An 18,198-nucleotide genomic window follows, 5' to 3' on the forward strand; every position below is an offset into this window, starting at 1 on the left:
GGGATAGCATTAGGAGAAATACCTAATGTAGATGACAGGTTGATGGATGCAGCAAACCACCATGGCACATGTATACTTATGTAACAAACCTGCACGTTCTACACATGTATCCCAGAACTTAAAATATAATAAAAAAAAAAATTTAAAAAAGACTCTGCCTCAAAAATAAATACATAAATAAATAAATAAAAAAGAGCCATATAACTCATTGCAGCCTTAAGCAGTCCTCCCACCTCAGCCTCCTGAGTAACTGGAACTAAGGTGCCTGTTCACTCTTACTGCTATCTAATAATCCATTGTATGAATATACATCACAATGCATTTCTCTTTTCTCCTGTTAATGAACATTTGGATCATTTGAAGTTTGGAGCTGTTATGAATATTGCTGAGATGAACATTTTACTACCATTTTTTGGTGAACATATGTATGCATTTCTGTTTTATGGGTGTATAGCTAGGAGTAGAGTGTATACCACTGAGTGTATACCTAGGATTGGAATTTTTGGATCATAAGGTAGGTATATGTCCTAATAAATATTGCCAAACATTAAAAAAAGAAAAACAAAAAGAGCCTTAATAAACGAAAGCAATAAGACTGTCTTGTATGGTAGATAAACTGAGAAATTAGAATACATACTTGGAATTTGGATATTAAAGAAGAAAATAATTTAGCTGGCTCTGATAATGGTGGTTATGTTAAAAGGGCATATTCTGATGAATTGGAGATGCACACTGAAATATTTATGGGTATGAAGACACAATATCTGGGATTTGCTTTCAAGGAGTTCAGGAAAACCAAAAAAGAGGATGTGATAGATGAAACAAATTGGGCAGAATGTTGGTAATTATTGAAACTGGAGGATGGCTATAGAGTGGCTCTTTTTTTTTTTAATTTATTTTTTATTATTACTATACTTTAAGTTCTAGGGTACCTGTGCATAACGTGCAGGTTTGTTACATATGTATACTTGTGCCATGTTGCTGTGCTGTACCCCTGTCTCTTATACACATCTAGATGTGTATAAGAGACAGAGGCTACAGTAACCAAAACAGCATGGTACTGGTACCAAAACAGAGATATAGACCAATGGAACAGAACCGCGTCCTCAGAAATAATACCACACATCTAGAGTGGCTCTTTATAGTACTTGTCACTTTTTCATTAAAGTTTTCTACTTTAAAAGTTAAAATTTTAAAAAATGATTATAAATATATTTTTAAAGTGTGATTCTAAAATCTGACTGATCATCCGAATCACCTGAGGAGCTTAAAAAAATAGATTCTGGGAGCTGCACAGTCCTGCGGAATCAGTCGTCTGCGAGTCCGTTTGTACTGGATGGGAGGTGGGGATGAAGGCTTGCGCATGGAGGAATGTGTTATTTTTTAATTTCCTAGTTCTGGCAGCCAGCACAGCCATGCTGCCTCCTCTGCTTTGTCTGACCCAGGAGATCTTACATCAGTCTTCCTTCCTCCCTGCCTTCTTCTCTCTTTCCTGTCTTCCCTCCTCCTCCCTGTTGTTTTCTCTTTCTTCACTTTATGAAAGTTTAGGGCAGGAAACTTAGAAGGGCCACAGGGTCCTAGCATCCCTTTCCTCTTCCCATCAGAGGAAAAGTGTCCTCATTGTCAAGCGGGGCCTTGTGCTTGAGGACCGGGCCTGGACCTCATACAGTTATTATTTATGAAAAGCTGCCTTGCTACCATGGATGAGCGATGTGTGCACTGCTCAGGTGCGCCTCAAAATAAAGCTGCTTAGGAAGCACAGTCTTAATATCCCAGCCTTTCTTTTTCTTTCAGCATTCATCAATTGAAAACATCACAATCTGTTCTTAAATAATTTATTTTTTAATGTTGACTCTTGTGAAAAGTTACATTTATTTAGAAATACTTGAAGAAATCCAACAAAGAATAGGTGGCTTTCTATTAGGGACAATTAAATGTGCAAATTTCAAATACTTTTTATAATAAGTATAAATAATTCAATTTTTTCACATTAAGAATGGAGATAATGATCAACACAAAATATTAAGGTATCAACTTTAAGAGAATAAGATGAAAACACTGAAGTTTATTTGATATCTTTGGAAAGAAATTATAAAGATTTGTCTGGGAAAAAACTTAGGCAGCTCTAAGGGGAAAGCATGTCTAATAATATGAGTAAAGGCTGTGTAGAGTTATAGATCACATATATTTTCAGGTCATAAGCACAGACCCCCAAAATGACAGCCTTTATCTCAGGGGAAAATACATTTCCCCTCCTTTTTTTTTTTTTTTTTCTTCTAGAGCAAATATGACAGCAACCACAAAGCACACAGAGAAACTGTAAGCTAGCAACAGAAAGAGATTTCCTCATACTCATGGTTACTGGCTTTTGCTGTCCCAATACCAGGGTACCATGGGATGCAAGGGGCTTCCCAGCCCCCCAGGACACAGTGTTAACACAGAAAATAAAACCATCACAAAAGGCCATATCTCCCTGTGACCATTCCCAATCTCATCCCTGCTCCTTCCCTATCTCATCTCCAAGGAGGTAGGACACTCAGAGGCATTAACAGAATACAGAGGATGGTTTTTTACTACATAGCTGGAGTTTCATAAGGAGAAGCACGAAACTTTGATGAATATATATACCTTGGATGCAATTCCTTCTTTCCCGGGGAGGCAAGCAAAGTGTACCAAAGAGGCCAATTTACCCGCTGTGGTCAGGAACTTGCCCACAACCTGACTCAAAGCAAATATGTTCTCTCAAGAGGACACTGAAGCGTTTTCCCCAGAGCTGAAGAAATATCTTCACTTAAATAATCTCGAAGTTTGTAATAAAATAAATAAAGTGAATTACACAAACAGGACTAGAGCTCCCTTTAAAAAGGCAGCTGGTTGAGTTTATGCAAGCAGTGTATATACAAGCTCATGCCCCAACAACAACCAGAAAACAGGTTATTATTATTTAGCCTTCCTATTATACTTCTAGGGCAGCATTTCAATATAATTTAAAAAAAAAAAATCCCTCATACATAATGTAAGGGTATACTACACATGTACACACTTTTACTCCTCAGTTCAAGCTTACTTCTTTAGAAGTAAAGACAGTAATAACCCAAAGAGTGACACGTCTTCCCACTAAAATATTCTTTTAAAAGGTGCATATTGTAAAGAGCAGCTTGTTTTTCTGTCACCGTGAACATGTTCAGTCTCAGCAGCCTCAGAATCACAGTCCATGGATGGTTCTGCATTTCTGCCGGGTCCTCAGGAAAGCACCCGGGCAGGTAGGGAAAAACCATGAACTACAAACACTCTCTGAATACGTCCATTTTCCCTGAGCTTCCTTGAGCTTCTTGCAGAGGGCCTCGCTGCCATGAGGATCTGGCTTCACATCTCTGAGAGATGCTAGGGGAGGGGAGGTGGAAGGGCTCTGGCTTCTCCAACCCACCTGACTGCGTGTCTTTTCCCTTCTCAGCCAAGATGATGAAGCAGTCCTGATGGGCAGGGTGCAGGCGCCTCGGCCAGTCCCCGCACACCTTCCAAGTCCAAAGAAGTTCCTGGCCTCTTGCTTGGTAGGAGAGGAGGAACCTTGGGCTGAATCTGACATCATCCCTTGCCAGTTACAAGCTTTGCTTTCTAAGGCCACCTGGGAGCACTCCCTGGTTACCAAACCTGAGCATCGTGGGCACCACAAAGAGCTTATCTTTCCTCTCCTGCTCAGACACCCTTGAGCCCGCTGTTGCAGTGGCAGCTGAGGGTTCAGAGGATAGCACCATGATGACTGACAGCTCGAGGCCCCACTTCTTGCAGGAGGTGACCCGCCTGTTTCCGGTTAGCCATACATCTGCTTGAACTGAAAGCACTCGTTGCAGTAGCCGTTGCACTTGGCATTGCCAAAGTGATCACAGGCGGGGGCCCGGCAGCGCTGCTTGGGGGGGTCTTCGGGGGCAGGCTCACCCCGGTGGGCCCCGGCGCCCATCCTCGGGTTGGGATGCTGGCACTCCATGCAGAGCTCCTCGCTGCGGCAGGCCAGGATGTTCTTGCAGGAGGCCCGGGCGCACTTGGGCCTTGAGGTGCTCTGTGTGGTTCGAGGCACATCTCTGCGCTGGCTCGATCTCTGAGTGGAAAGAACAGACAGATCATTAAAAAGTCAGGAAGCTATTGCTCACATTTCTTATGGACAGCACAGTGAAATCTCATTGGATAGTGTGGAGTCTACAAAGAGCTTTACCAGCCTGAGCAAGGGAACAGGAGAGCACCGCAGTCTATGAGCCAGAGCTCTTGAAGGATGTTTCCTTCCAATCTCAAGGAAAGCTGACTTGGCCCCCAGGGAGGCTGAGGAAAACCGTCAAGCCTAAGTTGGCCTGCAAACTTTCCCTGGCTCTCTTCTGTTGGGACCAATAACCACTGTTCTTAGATAGCTTCTCTACCATTATGTGAACAACAGGCGACACGCCTGTATCTGTCAAAGCTGGCTTTTCTGATGTACCATTAAGCGCAGGCCCCTGGGAAGCTCTGTCTGTTCGCTCCTTGTGATAAACGATTATTTAAGAAGAGCTGCTTTTTAGATGTCTGTGCTTCTCTTACAAATCAAAGCAGCCTCTGATCACTGTCTGGCTTTCTGGGGGCTGGAAGAAGTTTTATGCAATGGCTGTGTTTCTTTGTTGTTAAAATAAATTCGAAAGTATTCTTGGAGCATGAAAATCGGTGGCAGCATTTCGGACCTGGGGAGCCACAGTGACATGGACATTCCCCTTCAGGTTCTGAACTCATCCTTTATCATGAGGGGACAGAACCTGGCAGAGACGAAAGCCTGCTTGTCACTGTCGGAAGCCAACGCTCCAGCAAAAAGCACCGGACACACGGGAGGGAGGGAAAACTCCTCGAAATGTCTCACCAGTTGCTCTTCTGTCCTTTTGGCCTCATGAAATCTCTGATTCTGAGCTTCAATGAAACACTTCTGGCAGTATCCTTCAAACATGGTGCTTCCAAGGGTGCCGCACTCCCTCCCCAGGCATGGAATGGTGTTCTGGAACCTGGAGGCTGTGGGACTGGCTTTCCCTGAGGCAGCGACCAAATCTACACGAGAGTGGATGCTAGTTAGTACCACATAGGGGTCACCCCACAGATACAGAGATGCTGACATTAGAGAAATAAATGGGTTCCAAATACCGATTAGGCCAGCCTTAAATATATAGAAATATATATATGTACATATTTAAGTATATACATTCAGCAAAAGAAATAATAACAACACTATTATGGAAACATCTTTGGCTTTACCAATCTCTCATTTCGAACTTGAAGCACTGATTGGTCACAGGAACAGGGCAAAGAGCAGGCATTACCTGGTCACCCTTCTTTCAAATGAGAGATTTCCAAAACCACATCTGTTTCCTTACAGTGTCAAGAGAGACTTCCTTCTCTCCAGTTACTACTCTTCAGATTTTAAGATTGTTCTATTATATCTAAGTTGCAAAAGAAGTCTAGTTTAAGACTGTCTTAGATACGCCAGACCTGAACGGTCTAGTAAAAGCAAATCCCATGAGCTCTGTCTACAGGGCGCTGTGGTTTTTGGAATGTGATATTAGGAGCTGCTACAACCACGCAGTGCCTTTTGCCTCCATGGGCAGCTGGCAGGGCCACCGTGGCTGTCCCATGCACAAGCCAGTAGAAAAGCACGGTAGGTCCTGACCACTCTGCCTGACTGCCCACACGGGATTTTTTTCCTTAAAGATCAGGAGCAAAACCTCTTCTGGACAGTAGCTGCTATGTTAGGAGGTCAACCATTTCACTCACGTTTGTTTTCTCTGTACTCGATGAAACACAGTGTGCAAAAGCCCTTGTTTTCTGGAGTCCCAAAATACATGCAGCCAGCTTTTCTGCACTTGCTGGTCCCCGTCCTGTCCCCCGGAGTCCGTGCAGCTTGAGACAGGCAGCCAGCGGGGGCGTCATTTCCAGCTCTGTGGCAAGAATGCGGGGAGGGGCTCCGGACGAGCTGTGAGGGATCTGACTTGGAACGCTGGTGACAGGAGGGAGGGAGGCTGGTGCTGAGGCTGGAGGAGGCCTCTGCTGTAGTCCTTTTGAAGCAAGTACTGCAGATCCCATTAAATGTCCTGGTGACATCCTGGAGGCAGGCTTGGCACTTCCCGGGATCCAAGTGCCTTGTGTGGTCTGCGGCGTGGCTGGCGTGAAGTTGCCGGGCGTTGTGGCAACGTTCACAAAATCCGTTGTGCTGCACATTCAGTGTGAAGGGGCAGCCGGGGCTCCTGCACTTCATGGCAGTGGTCTCACTGAACAGAAAAGGGCTGGGTGCTGTCGGTGGAGCAGAATGAGGCCCCCCAGTGGGCTCCTCGGGGTTCCACGCCAAGGGCTCATAGGCTTCTCCCCGAGAGGCCCCGAGCGCCATGCCAGGGAGCCCCTCGGGGCCCGGCTTGGAGTTCAGCTTTGGGAGTTTGTTTTGATTCTTTTGCCGCCTCTCTGAGCACTCATGGCATAAAGGCTGGGTGTTCACAGACATGAAGAAGGGGCAGTTGGGCGTTTCACATTTTACATCCATGAGAGAAAGCTGGGGCAGGGAAGATTCCATGGGATTCTGGGCATGCATCTCTCTCCTCCCCTGCTCGCTGTTTTCCTGCCATTTCTTGTACTCATGCTGAACAAGCTCAAAGTAATCATCTACCAGATTGATTTCTTTTGGTAAGTTAGCTTCATCCAACCTGAAGACCAAAAAGAAAAAATATGTATGAGACTACACAAAATCACACACAAGATTTTACATCATTAGCCTACAGAACAAAGTTTTAGAATATGGATTATGGCAAGAATTGCAGAACCATTAACTGAAACGCAGGCCTGTGATGAAGAGCTCACACTTTTCACGTAACATGATCTGACACATTTCCCAACACGTTCTAGAGTCAAGAATGATGTCAGTTAGTTTGCTAAGACTTCCTTATTTTTAAAATCACAGTTTCATTTAATCAATCTTGGTCCATCCAAAAATTATAGATAGTTTTAAAACAAGGGCTAAAAAAAAAAAAAAAATCAGCTGACTCTTTAATTTCTCAGAGATCAAGTTTTGAGTAAAACATCACTCAGGCCATTCATTTGGGACTAGTCTACTTTATAGCACAAACTACTTTGGAACCTCAGGTTGGGTATTTTGCTATTACTAACTTTAAACTTGTGTCTGGTCTCCACCAGCATTAGCAGCCATGAGTAACTAAGATGCAGACACACTCAAAGGCACTTGTCTATTTACTGTTGACTCTGTAATTTGCTAATCTCCACGTTGAGAGACAGATTCTCTTACAGCCTCCTTGTCATCTCTTGTGCATCTCAAGTGCTCAGAAACAGGCATCTCTTTAACATAAAGCCAACGTTTAAAGACCAGATACCTGCACAGTGGGCATTCTGGGGCTTTCCTCCCATTCCATGTGGCAGAATCATAAGCTGCAACAGGAACAATTCTACAGCCCCAGCTATGTCTGATGTGCCTGTTCTTACCAAGAAGCCAAGAGAGAAAGCTTTTTGTTTCCAAGTGTTTTCACTTGCTAGTCGTTTTAATACGTACCAGAGTAATTAAAATACAAAAACAAAAAACAACAACTATCCTTGATGTAAATGCACTTTGAAAACCCATAATTCTGCAGTTCTGGCTTTTGGGATCCAGATATCTAGGAAACTCAATATGGATAAATGACTTATTTCGATTTGAAACCCAAGTTAGTACGGCCTTACAGAATCCTCTCTAACCATGCACAAGGCTCTGAATTTGTTTCCCACTGGCAGAAACTGGCCACAAATCACTCTACTGTTGAGCTTCAGGGTGGCAGCAACTCAGGTGGCTGAGGTTAAAGACAGTTACAGATGACACAGGAGAGAGCTGAACATAAACTGCTTACTTTGCGGCATTGATGAGATGAGTTGTGCCATGGTCCCAGCCTTGGACAGGGATTTCTATCACCATTAAGTACTCTTTTAAGAGCTTCTCCTTCATCTCATTTTCAGGATCTGTCAAAAAGTGAACTTTCAAGTCTTCAAATCTTCCTCGGTCTCTGTTAACAAGTGGAACAGCTCGGATTTCTGAGGGAAAAAAAATAACACATAAGTAAAACCGTATTCTACTAAACAAGGCCATAGGTAAGTAGATCTCATTTTGAAAGTGTGTAAAATATATAATTTACAGAATAGAAAACTATTCTCAGCCACAGTTAAACCCAAAAGGGAAAACAAAATACGCTACAATCTCATATAAAAATGCACTATTTTCAGGAAACTCACAGAATATTAACCAGCCTGGAGGGAGTGGATCTTATTGGTTGAAGTCCCAGGCTTTAGAATCAGACTGACCTGAGTTTGAATCCTGGCTTTTGTCAAGTTGTGTGACATTAGGCAGGTCAGTTGACCTCTCTAAGCTTTAACTGTCTAATCTGTAAAATAAGGCTACCAAGGCCTACATCTCACAAGAATGCTAAGAGGATAAAAATGCCATAAAATAGTATATCCAAAGCACAGTGCTTATTCCACATGAAGCTATTAAAATAACAGCTAATAGGCCAGGCACAGTGGCTCATGCCTGTAACTTTGAGAGGCCAAAGCGGGAGACTGCTTGTCCCCAAGGGGTTGAGGCTGCAATGAGCCATGATTGTGCCACTGTACTCCAGCTTGGACAACAGAGGGATACCCTGTTTCAAAAAGAAATAAAAAAGCTAACCTGACAGGCATTTACTTGCTCCATAACAGGCACTGTGTGCCTTAATTTATCATGTATGAAAGTACTTTCCAAGTCATATTCAAAAAGATATGAGGGTATTATGAGTTACTGCTATTGCATTACTCTTACTAACCAAGCAAGTCACAGAACAATGTATTTAAATAAAAATAATATACTTAAATAAGATTGTTTCAATAAGAAGCAAAAAAACCCTTGATGTTTCAGTGTCTAGTTACAAATCTGAATTAATGCAGTTTTCTCACCAGGCCCACTGTCCTTCAGGGTCACCAAGGGTACAAAATGATGGCTGTCATAGCCGAGAACAATGGGGTATCTGTAGCATTCCTGGGCAGGCCAATGGAGAGGCAAGTAAATTCCACCCACTTTCAAAGGGGCGAAATTGGAACCTGATTCCAAACTTCTTAGCATTTTGTCTGTTCAAAGAAAGAGAAAGAAAAATGAGGCCCTTAGGTGACTGTCATCAAATTCCATTTCACTCTGTTACCTGAACTTTGGCAGTGTGGTTTTCTCGACGAGCCAAGCCATAAAGCTGAAAGCATTTAAGTACAGATATGTGATCTATAGGCATCTCACCTGAAATGACAATGATTGGCCTTCTGAGGATGTTGCAAAGGACAAATATGTGTATTTCTTCCAGTGAGTTGTACTGAAGTCCACTTCGGGCCATGGGTGTGTCTGTGGAAGCCATTTTGATAAGGTTGTCCCATTCATCATTCCAGTTCTAAGGGGAGGGGGGTGAAAGAAAGGAAAAAAAAAGCTTGAATGTACCCTGTGCTCCCTGTACTAAAAAGTCATTCTGACATCACTCTACAATTATTCATTTATATAACTCAGCTTATTTTTCCCCTTTCATGAAACCATCATTCAAATGATCACCCTTTTTTCCCCATTTCCATTTTCTTCCTTTACTTTTTTCCACTACAAGGCAAACTCAAAAGTTGGGGAGGACGGGACAGCACCTGCTTTAAAAAAAAAATCCCTGATGAGGTATCACATTGCAGCCCCTTATCCAAATGTTCCCCAAAATTCCAAACTTGTGACTGAGGATGGTGAGGCACGTGTCTTAATCTTATTGGCTGGCTCAGCAAAGCTAAGGGCAATCAAACCGAAAAACAACAAAACACCAGTGTAAAAGGCCATGATCAAAAGACTTGCTGCTACAGGGAACAGATGCACAGCTGGGAATCTGCTAACCAAAAATAGGGCAAAAGCCTTGGGTGAGTCCCACTGGAGGTTTCTGGTGTTTTCCATTGAGTATGCTTCGCTTAGACAAATTCATATGACCTAGTCCATCAGATGCTACCAGAGGGCAGGGACTCGTCCAGGGGTACCCTATGCCACCATGGAGCTCTGTCAGTAGATAATTAGGGGGAAAAACATACCCGAGTATCATAGCAAAGCCCCGTTTCAACAAATTCCTGAGATTTGAGAGACTCCAGTTGCCAGCGGAATTTAAAGTTGCGTGTGTCTGTTTCCTTCAACGTGCTGAACAGCGCCTTCCTCAGTACCAGGTCTGTGTCCTGAACGCCCCACATGTACTGAGAAGTGGCATGCATGAGGCAATTGCCATCACCTGAGGACAGAAAGGAAAAGAGAAGGAGTCAACTTATCTGCATGGAAGGCCCAGCAAAGGTTTCAGAATAAACCAGCCCTACTGCTATTCTAGTGGACTGAATGGTTTAATTTGGTTTAATTTCCTAGTCAAGGGCAAACTGATATTTCATAAGATGATGACAGCTTTAAGGAAAAAACAGTTCTTTTTATTCTTCTTTTTAATGAATGACACCAACTGCAAAGGAGCCAGGGGACCTTGGTTCTAGCTTAACTCTGCTCCTACCTAGTTCAGGCGACCTGGGGGAAATTCCTTGAGCTCTCTGGGCATTTTTCCTGTTTGTGAAATGAGGGCAGTGAGTGACGGTCTCTAAAGCCCCATTCCTTCCTACCATCCCCTGATCTGCCGGTGAAGGCACTGGCATGGCTGCTCTCTAATTCTAAGGAAGCGCACACAAGGCTGCACGCACAAACCAGGAAGCAGGCATGGCTTGCTAGACAGGGATGGTCTGGCTGTGACTCAATGGCAAATGACTTGACCATTCCACTTTAGCCTTTGGGCCCTGGGAGTTTCCTCTCCTGGTGTGTAAAGTGGCGTTGACAACACTGAATTACCTATGGCCTGCTAGTCCAGCTCTCAAAAATGCCTTATGCAAACCTGCTTGTTAGTAACTGTAAAGTACAAAAGTTAAAAAGCACCTGGGTGTCTAAATTTGAAAATAATTCAGTGTTTAAGGCTGACATTTTGAGAAAAAAACAAAAAACAAAAAACAAGTTTAATTGTATGCCATTAATTTGTGACATTTCCAGTTTAAAACTCACAATTCAATGGGCTGCATTTTTTTTCAACCCCCAAACAATAAATCTTTTGGGAGAATGTTTAAAACAAAAAACGTTAACTCCTTAATCTCCTTTGGCAAGTGCAAAATAATTTTTATAAAGAAAAGTTAAACTGTTTCTTATATTACTCTATAAGTAGGGCAATAAAGTTATTTGAAATTTTATCAAATTGTAATTATAGTCAAACTGTAAAGAAACCAAAAAACCTCAAATATATATCCACAGCCAGTATTCCTTCAATTTATACATTTAGAAAAACTAGCTAAGTATTCAAACAAATGAACAAAAAAGATCACCCAAGCCTTGTGTCTTGGCAGACGTGTAGCAATGATTGCATTCTGTTGAAATTTCCCCTTTGCAAAATCTAGAGCAAAGATAAGGCTTTTTTTCTTCTTGTGCTTACTTTCAGTTCTTTATTGAGATGCACCAGTATAAAATTCCCTAAGTAACATCTGGAATTCCCCAGTGCTAAGTTATTTGACTAGCAATTGAGCAACAGCTATTGTACTTTTTGTTCTGGTGTGTAGACATTTAAACTGCGAAGTGCACCCTGGACTTTCCAAGTGGGTGTGGTCAGGGTGAGCTGGAATAGGGCTACTCATTATACAAGTGAAATCGCTGCAGCCAATAGACGCTGGAATTTTTCACATGAAGTTTCAATTTTATGCCACCTACTCCCTTCCTCATTCACCACAGTCTCATATCCTCAAATGCAAACTTGTGAATCACCCCCTCCCCAAACAGATATTGCCTTTGAAGAACCCTCCTATCAAGGGAAGGATTAATTTTTTTTAAAAGGTGCTAATCAAAATCAAATTTAAAAAGTCATTTGTTTTCCTCCCCTCCCTAAATATCTTTTCTTCGTTTTTTAGAATCTTAAGGAGTTTTCTTGAAAGTGAAGAAACAAAAGGATTCTGAGTCCAAAACTGATTTCCCAGAAAATGTTACACAAATACACCTGCTTTTGCAGTTTTATTTCTAGTGTGGCTCCTTGTTGATTTAAAGGACATGTTTGCAAAATAAGTGTTTCCTATTTATATTCCTTTTTTTTCTCTAGTGGAAATAGAGCATTTCCTTTCTTAAGGAAATAAAGCAAAAAGTCAGTTAATTCTCTTAATAAGGTTTTCCCCTTTCTACCACATTTTTAATTCAGCAGAATCTTTGTTTCTAACTCCCCCAGAGTTGACTCCATCTCTTTTTGGTAACAAATGGGAGAGGATTAAAACCACAAATTGTCAGGCACATAAACCCCGTGATGATGACTTCACATAATTACCTACCTCTATGTATCACTTAATTTAATGCCAAGAACAATGCAGACAGTAGCTATCCCTAGTTTTCTTTCTATGTATGTTTCTAAGAATCAGTGTTTCATAAGTCTAGGCAAGATGTTGGGGTAATGTACAAGAGTCCCCAGAATCAAAATTTAAAAACCCATGTCCACTAATCACTCTAAGTTACCCAAGTCAAAAAAAGCCAAAGTTAATGTACCAATGAAGTTAATTAAGTTAGTGTTCTTATCATAATCATTGTCAACAAGGATTTTCTTCCCTTGGACATATTATTTCTATTAGGATGGTTTGGGACTGTCACAGATATAAGGACCTGAGATTCCTGCTCTTATGTAGACTATGAGCATTTAATTGATCTTGTACAGTCTACTTGCTTATTGTCATAATTATCCACATCCATAGAGTAGAATTTTGTGCCTGCATGGAACAGTATGCTCTGACATTCCTGTTAATGCACATATTCTTACCCAAGGGAAATGATTAAAAAACAAAACAGTAAAGCTTGGAATAGGAAATAGCTACTAGTGGTAAAGGCCATTGGCAGAACAGCACAGACAGGAAGGAATTCAGTGACTAAGAACCCCTAAAAATAATGAAGGTGAAGTCTAAAATTCATGCTAAAAATTTCAGCTATCTATTTCACCTTGCAGGGCATAGGCAATAGAACCTAGGTCAGAGAGGAGGAGGAGACAAATGAAGTTCTTCATGTCTTCAACAGCCATTCACTGGTTAACCCATAAAATGCTACCAATTCAAGAAGTGTAAGAACATCACAAGCATTTTCTAATGACAGTGGGAAACAAATGTACTACCAGTTTTCACACCATGCTTTCCTTTTGAACTTAAAGGCTTTTAACATTTCCATTACGGGCCAGTGAAGGGTATTTTACAGATGATTAAACATTTGCAAGAATGAGAAACAAATTGCCTAATCGGGGTATGGTGTTTACAAATGCATTCTCCAAGCCTCAATGTGCTCTGCAATATACGCAATCAGAAAATATCCTTAATAAATAGATTCACAAAACAAGTCTGCTATTATCACATGCCCCGAATAGAGATTCTATACTAAGGTCTCAATACTAAATCTCAAGACTGATTTGAGCCTGGGCTTGTGCTATTAAAGCTTGAATGGGGACCCAACAGGCGGGAGCTATCACCCAGGCAAAAGAAGCACAACAGATCAAGTCTTACCGTTCGTTTTCAGCGCCACAAGCTTCCTGACTTCTCGACACCAGTTGAGTTTCTTCTGGCTTTCCAGGGAAGCCTGGATGTTTTTGTCGATGAGGGCTTTGTGGATGATCTCCCGAAATTGAGGACAAAACTGGCAAGTTCTGAACATTTCCAGTGTGTATCGGTGCATGGTTTTAAAATGATGAATGATCCCATTAGTAGGTTTAAAAATATCTTCTGGAGTTCTCTCCCGTATCTTCACAGCTTTCCGCATATTGCTCAAATACAAAGCCTGAGGAAGGACTTGTTCAGCCATTGTGCTCTCCAACACCTGAAAAGGAAAGGAAAAAAAAGCCATTCCATTAGCCTAACTTCAATACGACTCCTATATAGCTGCCTGCAGGAAACCCCAGTGTTTGATCTTGTCATTACCCTGATCTGTAGGCAAAAGATCTTAGCACCTCTACTCCCGGGATACTAGCTGGCCCCAGAGATTAACTCACACTGGACTGTTTTAAGTTACATCACTTTAAAAGATTAGCCTAAACAGGAGAAGGAAGGCAGAGAGTGGGTACTGAGGAGGAGGGGAATAACCCGTGTTTTCAGTAACTTTTGTCAGGGAGCCAACCCTGCCTGTCAGCAACAGGTACTGCTCCTCAAAACCAACTTAAGCTCCCGTTTCATTCTGAGGCCACGCTGAACAGCGCTGGATTTGGGGAGTACCGGATGCCAGTTAAGGGCTCAACATAGCCCTGACAAGTCTGTAGCTCCTCCCCTCAGACCACCACCAGGCAATCCTACTCTTGGGCCAAATCTTGAGTTGTCACTCCCTCCCTATGCTGGAAGGACAGTAAAATACTTTATGAAAAATCTTGCAATTTTATGCTGTCACTTAGGCTGCTGGTGTTTCCTCTTTATCCCCAAAGAGAAGTATTTATAAAGTGTGTATTCATAAAGTTTATTCTAATGTTTATAAAGAGTTAAAACCGAATGTTTTCTAATCAATAAAAAAGCCCATTTCCACCAAGATACTCTGTAATTTTAAGAGCAGTCAGCATTCCTTCAGAACCTCCCAATCGGACTTCATATCAGAGTAAGAAACAGACTAACAATAGGCTAGGCATGGTGGCTCACGCCTTTAATCCTGGCACTTTGGGAGGTCTAGGTGGGAGGATCACTTGAGCTCATGAATTTGAGATTAGGCTGGGCAACATAGTGAGACCTAGATCTCTACGAAAACAAAAAATGAAAAACCACAAAATAATAATAGAACAATAAATTCTATACTTCTAAGAACAGATATTGGAGCTCAATCATTTTAACTCAACTGCCAATGAAATTTTATCATCACCCTCCAGGTACCAACACAGGGGCATGTCTGCCTGGCTTTTCACCGTGAAATCTTTAAGCATAATCAACTAGTAGAAGGAATGAAAGTCTAGAAGCAGACAAGGAAAGAAGTTTCCACCAGGAAGCCACTCTGGCAAATGAAGGAGGAAAGGCGGCAAAGACCAGCATCTACAACCCATGCCAACAGTGCAGGATGATGCAAATTAACATGATGTGGGATCTCTCCAGAATGGAACAGTGTAAAAAGCCAGCTCTGATTCATTAGCCCTTAGTAGGGTGTCTGGTCACAATTCCTAATTTCCAAGAAGATGAAGAAGTTTTCAGAGCACAAAGACATTCCCTAGGAAATTTCGCAGTGATTGTTAATTCCATTCCTGCAGCATCCTATTTGCCAGGGCAACTCTCCAGTTAATAAAAATGTTAAACCTATGGAAGAGGGAGGAGAAGAAATCTAGATTTTAGGGTAGCTACTCCTGCGTGGGTCTAGACTCTCTTAACACCATTAATAAGGTGGTCTAAATTCTTGTGGCCCACTCAAAGGGGAGAGGTTGGACTAGATGACCCATGGTTTCTCCTGAGGAGTTTTCTGGTGATAGTTTTAGATTAGGATTCTTAATCTGATTGCTGGGAAAGGCATAGTGGGAGTCATTCTCTGGATCAGATGGTGCTCTCTTTTGATGTCAGACGTCCTCTACAGGTGGAATTGGGCAAAACCATAGCAGGACAAAAATAACACATACACCTTTCCTTTGTGGCACAGCAAAAGTCTCTCTCACGATATCATCCATTCATCCATCCATCCATCCATCCATCCATCCACTCACTCGTCTATTCAGTTACCCATCTGTCCATCCATCCATCCATCCATCCATCCATCCATCCATCCACCCACCCACCCATCCACCCAACAAGCACTACCTGACCACTACTGAAGGCCAATCACCATGCTTGATGATGGGACTAAAAGTCAAAGATGACCTTATTCCCTTCCTTGAAATCACACTACCAACTTAGTCTGCAGCTAAGGCAATGGAGTTACAGGTACTGCTCAGATCCCACAGCCATTCAGGGGCAAAGTTTTGCCTAGGAGCCAGGTCTTTCAATACCTGCCCCTTGCAATCCCACAACACCAAACCTGTGGCTACAGTGCCTGCCACAATCAGATGGAAAGAGATGGGCAATAGAAGATTTTAAACAAATGAGGTGTTAATCTCTTTTTGCTTGTCTGACCCTTTTTTCTCTTCTGAATCTAAAGATTTTTCACCAAAGATCTAAAATAGTGAGAGCTGTAAACCATAGGCAAGACATGCAAATGTCAATATTGGATACCCCAGTGTGATCTCATTGGTAGGTTTAGCCTTGCACAGCCTGTAAAACTGCCTCCTTAGAAATCAAAACCCACTGTCCAAGTTTCCAGTTCTTGGATCTCTCTACACTTAAGATTAAAGAATAAATGTTTCAGATACATTATAAAGTGGCAAACAATGCAATATTACCCTTAACTTTTTTTTTTTTTCTTAACATTTGTTACCTCACTGTCTTATTTAAAGGTAATTTCTCAACTTTTGTCACTAGGATTCTACAGAACTTCTCCATTGCTCAAACTCTTCTCCCCCTTGTTTTATTTTTCCACTCTGGGCAGATATTTTTGTCTGCGTTGTGGAAATTGATGAATTATTTATCAACAAATACCTCATCCAAATTTGGGGATGTGCCTATCAAAAATAGTACTAAGAATTGAAAAAAAAAAAAATATCAAAGCAGCACCTTAAACAATGAGAATGAGGCATTCATTGGCTGCTCAATAATCCAGTACATTAAAGTTGCGGGTCCAGAAGCCCCTTTAATTAACAATGGTTCCGCCAAAATGCTGCCCTGAGACACTTGACCAGACTGGCTTTCCAAGGCAAGAAGATCTGAGGCGAGGAGAACTGAAAACAAAGTGGGTTCAAAAAGAGTTAAGCTCCTTCCTTACTTAATGCCACTGCTTTCCTGAGAGGCCAGGTGGCAGGATGTGGGACGACTCCGGCTGACAAAGACAGTCTAACCGTGGGGTAGGGGCTGGAGCAGGCGCCAGCGACCCACGTCTACATGCATACTTCTCTTACACTGCTGCAGCTGGAAAAGCTAGACCCCGCGCCAGGACCCCAGCCCTGTGCACGGACCCCTGAGCGTCTGGGAAGCTGTCTCTGGGACTGAAGCCCCCCACCTCCGCCGGGCTGGCGGCCACTGCAGTACCCTACTCCCCGTCGGGCTGGCCCTGCACAATTTGGGGAAAAGCCGCAGCGCTTCTGCAAGGTCTACGTGGCCAGGAGCATGCAACGCTTGGCTCCCAAAAAGACACGAAAGGAGCAAAGCATCAACGACCACCCGATCAGAGGGCCCGAGGGGCGCCTCTTCACCAGTCAGCTGCAGCTTAAGTTCCGTGCATTATCCGAAAGGAACAGCTGGCTGGAGGTATCCAGGGCTGTCACTCCAACCTCTGGAGCGGTGACCTCAACTCCCAGCACTTCAAAACCCAGACAGAAACAAACGTCCAACAAACTCCCACTCCAGGAGCGCTGCAAAACCAACGCCAGGTAGACGGTGCCAGCCCGGGGGTCGCTGCCCAACATGCACCCGCAGCCCTTGGCTGCGGTAAGCCAGAGGCAGACGGCACTGGGAGGCGCAGTGGTTACCTCTCCGGGCCCCGCGATCCTTTCGCAAAGTCCCAAGTCCGGGTCAAAGCAGGAGCGCCCAGCAGGCGGAGGTCGGGGCCGGGACCGGGCGGAGGCGACGCTCCATGGATGCCCGGGGTCGGGCTCGCTCGCTGGCAGGGTCGGCCGGGGGTGTGATCTCTCTTGGCGGCCGCTATCGCCGCTCCGCCCCCGCGGGCTCCAAGCTCGCTTGGCCCGCCACGAAGACTGCAGACTGCGCAGTCTGCTTTTCCCCGTTTCAGTTGTATGCGGGTCGTAGGCCGGGGATTTCCACGGTACTTTCCAAAGTCACGTGACTCTCTGGGTAGGGCTGCGAATTGCGTCCCGCCGGCCGCCAGAGGGCGCAGGGGGCGAGGGGCTTTCGCGGCCTCCGCCCGACCCGGCCTCCGGGCCCCGACCCACCCCCTTTCCCTGCCCCGCCCCGCTGCCTCGCCCCGCCCAGTCCCCGCGGGAGCAGGGAGAAACTCCGTCGCCCCGCCCCGGGGTGTCCCCGCGTGAGTCACCTGGGCATTTCGGAAGCTGGGGTCACGTCACATCCATGTGGAAATCGCGGTGATGGGAACTGGAAATGAAATAG

General features: G+C 43.6%; 1 protein-coding gene and 1 long non-coding RNA gene across 3 annotated transcripts in view; one reads left to right on the top strand and one right to left on the bottom strand.

Moving 5' to 3' along the window:
* Positions 1-1,821: 1,821 nt before the first annotated feature.
* TNFAIP3 (tumor necrosis factor, alpha-induced protein 3) lies at positions 1,822-18,030 on the bottom strand. 2 transcript variants are annotated; one of them, XM_011978420.1, is made up of 9 exons: positions 17,604-18,030; positions 13,597-13,906; positions 10,102-10,292; positions 9,293-9,440; positions 8,962-9,132; positions 7,887-8,067; positions 5,779-6,698; positions 4,877-5,058; positions 1,822-4,096 (listed from the first exon to the last, which is right to left on the bottom strand). In XM_011978420.1, exons 2-9 carry the CDS (start codon positions 13,889-13,891, stop codon positions 3,812-3,814), a joined length of 2,373 nt encoding a protein of 790 aa, XP_011833810.1. In that variant the 5' UTR covers positions 13,892-13,906; positions 17,604-18,030; the 3' UTR covers positions 1,822-3,811. The 2 variants fall into 2 exon arrangements, with proteins under 2 accessions (XP_011833810.1, XP_011833809.1); XM_011978419.1 differs by lacking the exon at positions 17,604-18,030 and adding an exon at positions 17,406-17,553.
* Positions 16,909-18,198, top strand: part of LOC105538538 — a 43,545-nt gene continuing 42,255 nt past the window's right edge. Inside the window, exon 1 of the long non-coding RNA XR_001005923.1 lies at positions 16,909-17,504. This is a non-coding gene — a long non-coding RNA (uncharacterized LOC105538538). The remainder of the gene's footprint in view (positions 17,505-18,198) is intronic.

This window comes from Mandrillus leucophaeus, unplaced genomic scaffold (assembly GCF_000951045.1).
Source record: "Mandrillus leucophaeus isolate KB7577 unplaced genomic scaffold, Mleu.le_1.0 Scaffold194, whole genome shotgun sequence".
Classification (NCBI taxonomy): domain Eukaryota; kingdom Metazoa; phylum Chordata; class Mammalia; order Primates; family Cercopithecidae; genus Mandrillus; species Mandrillus leucophaeus.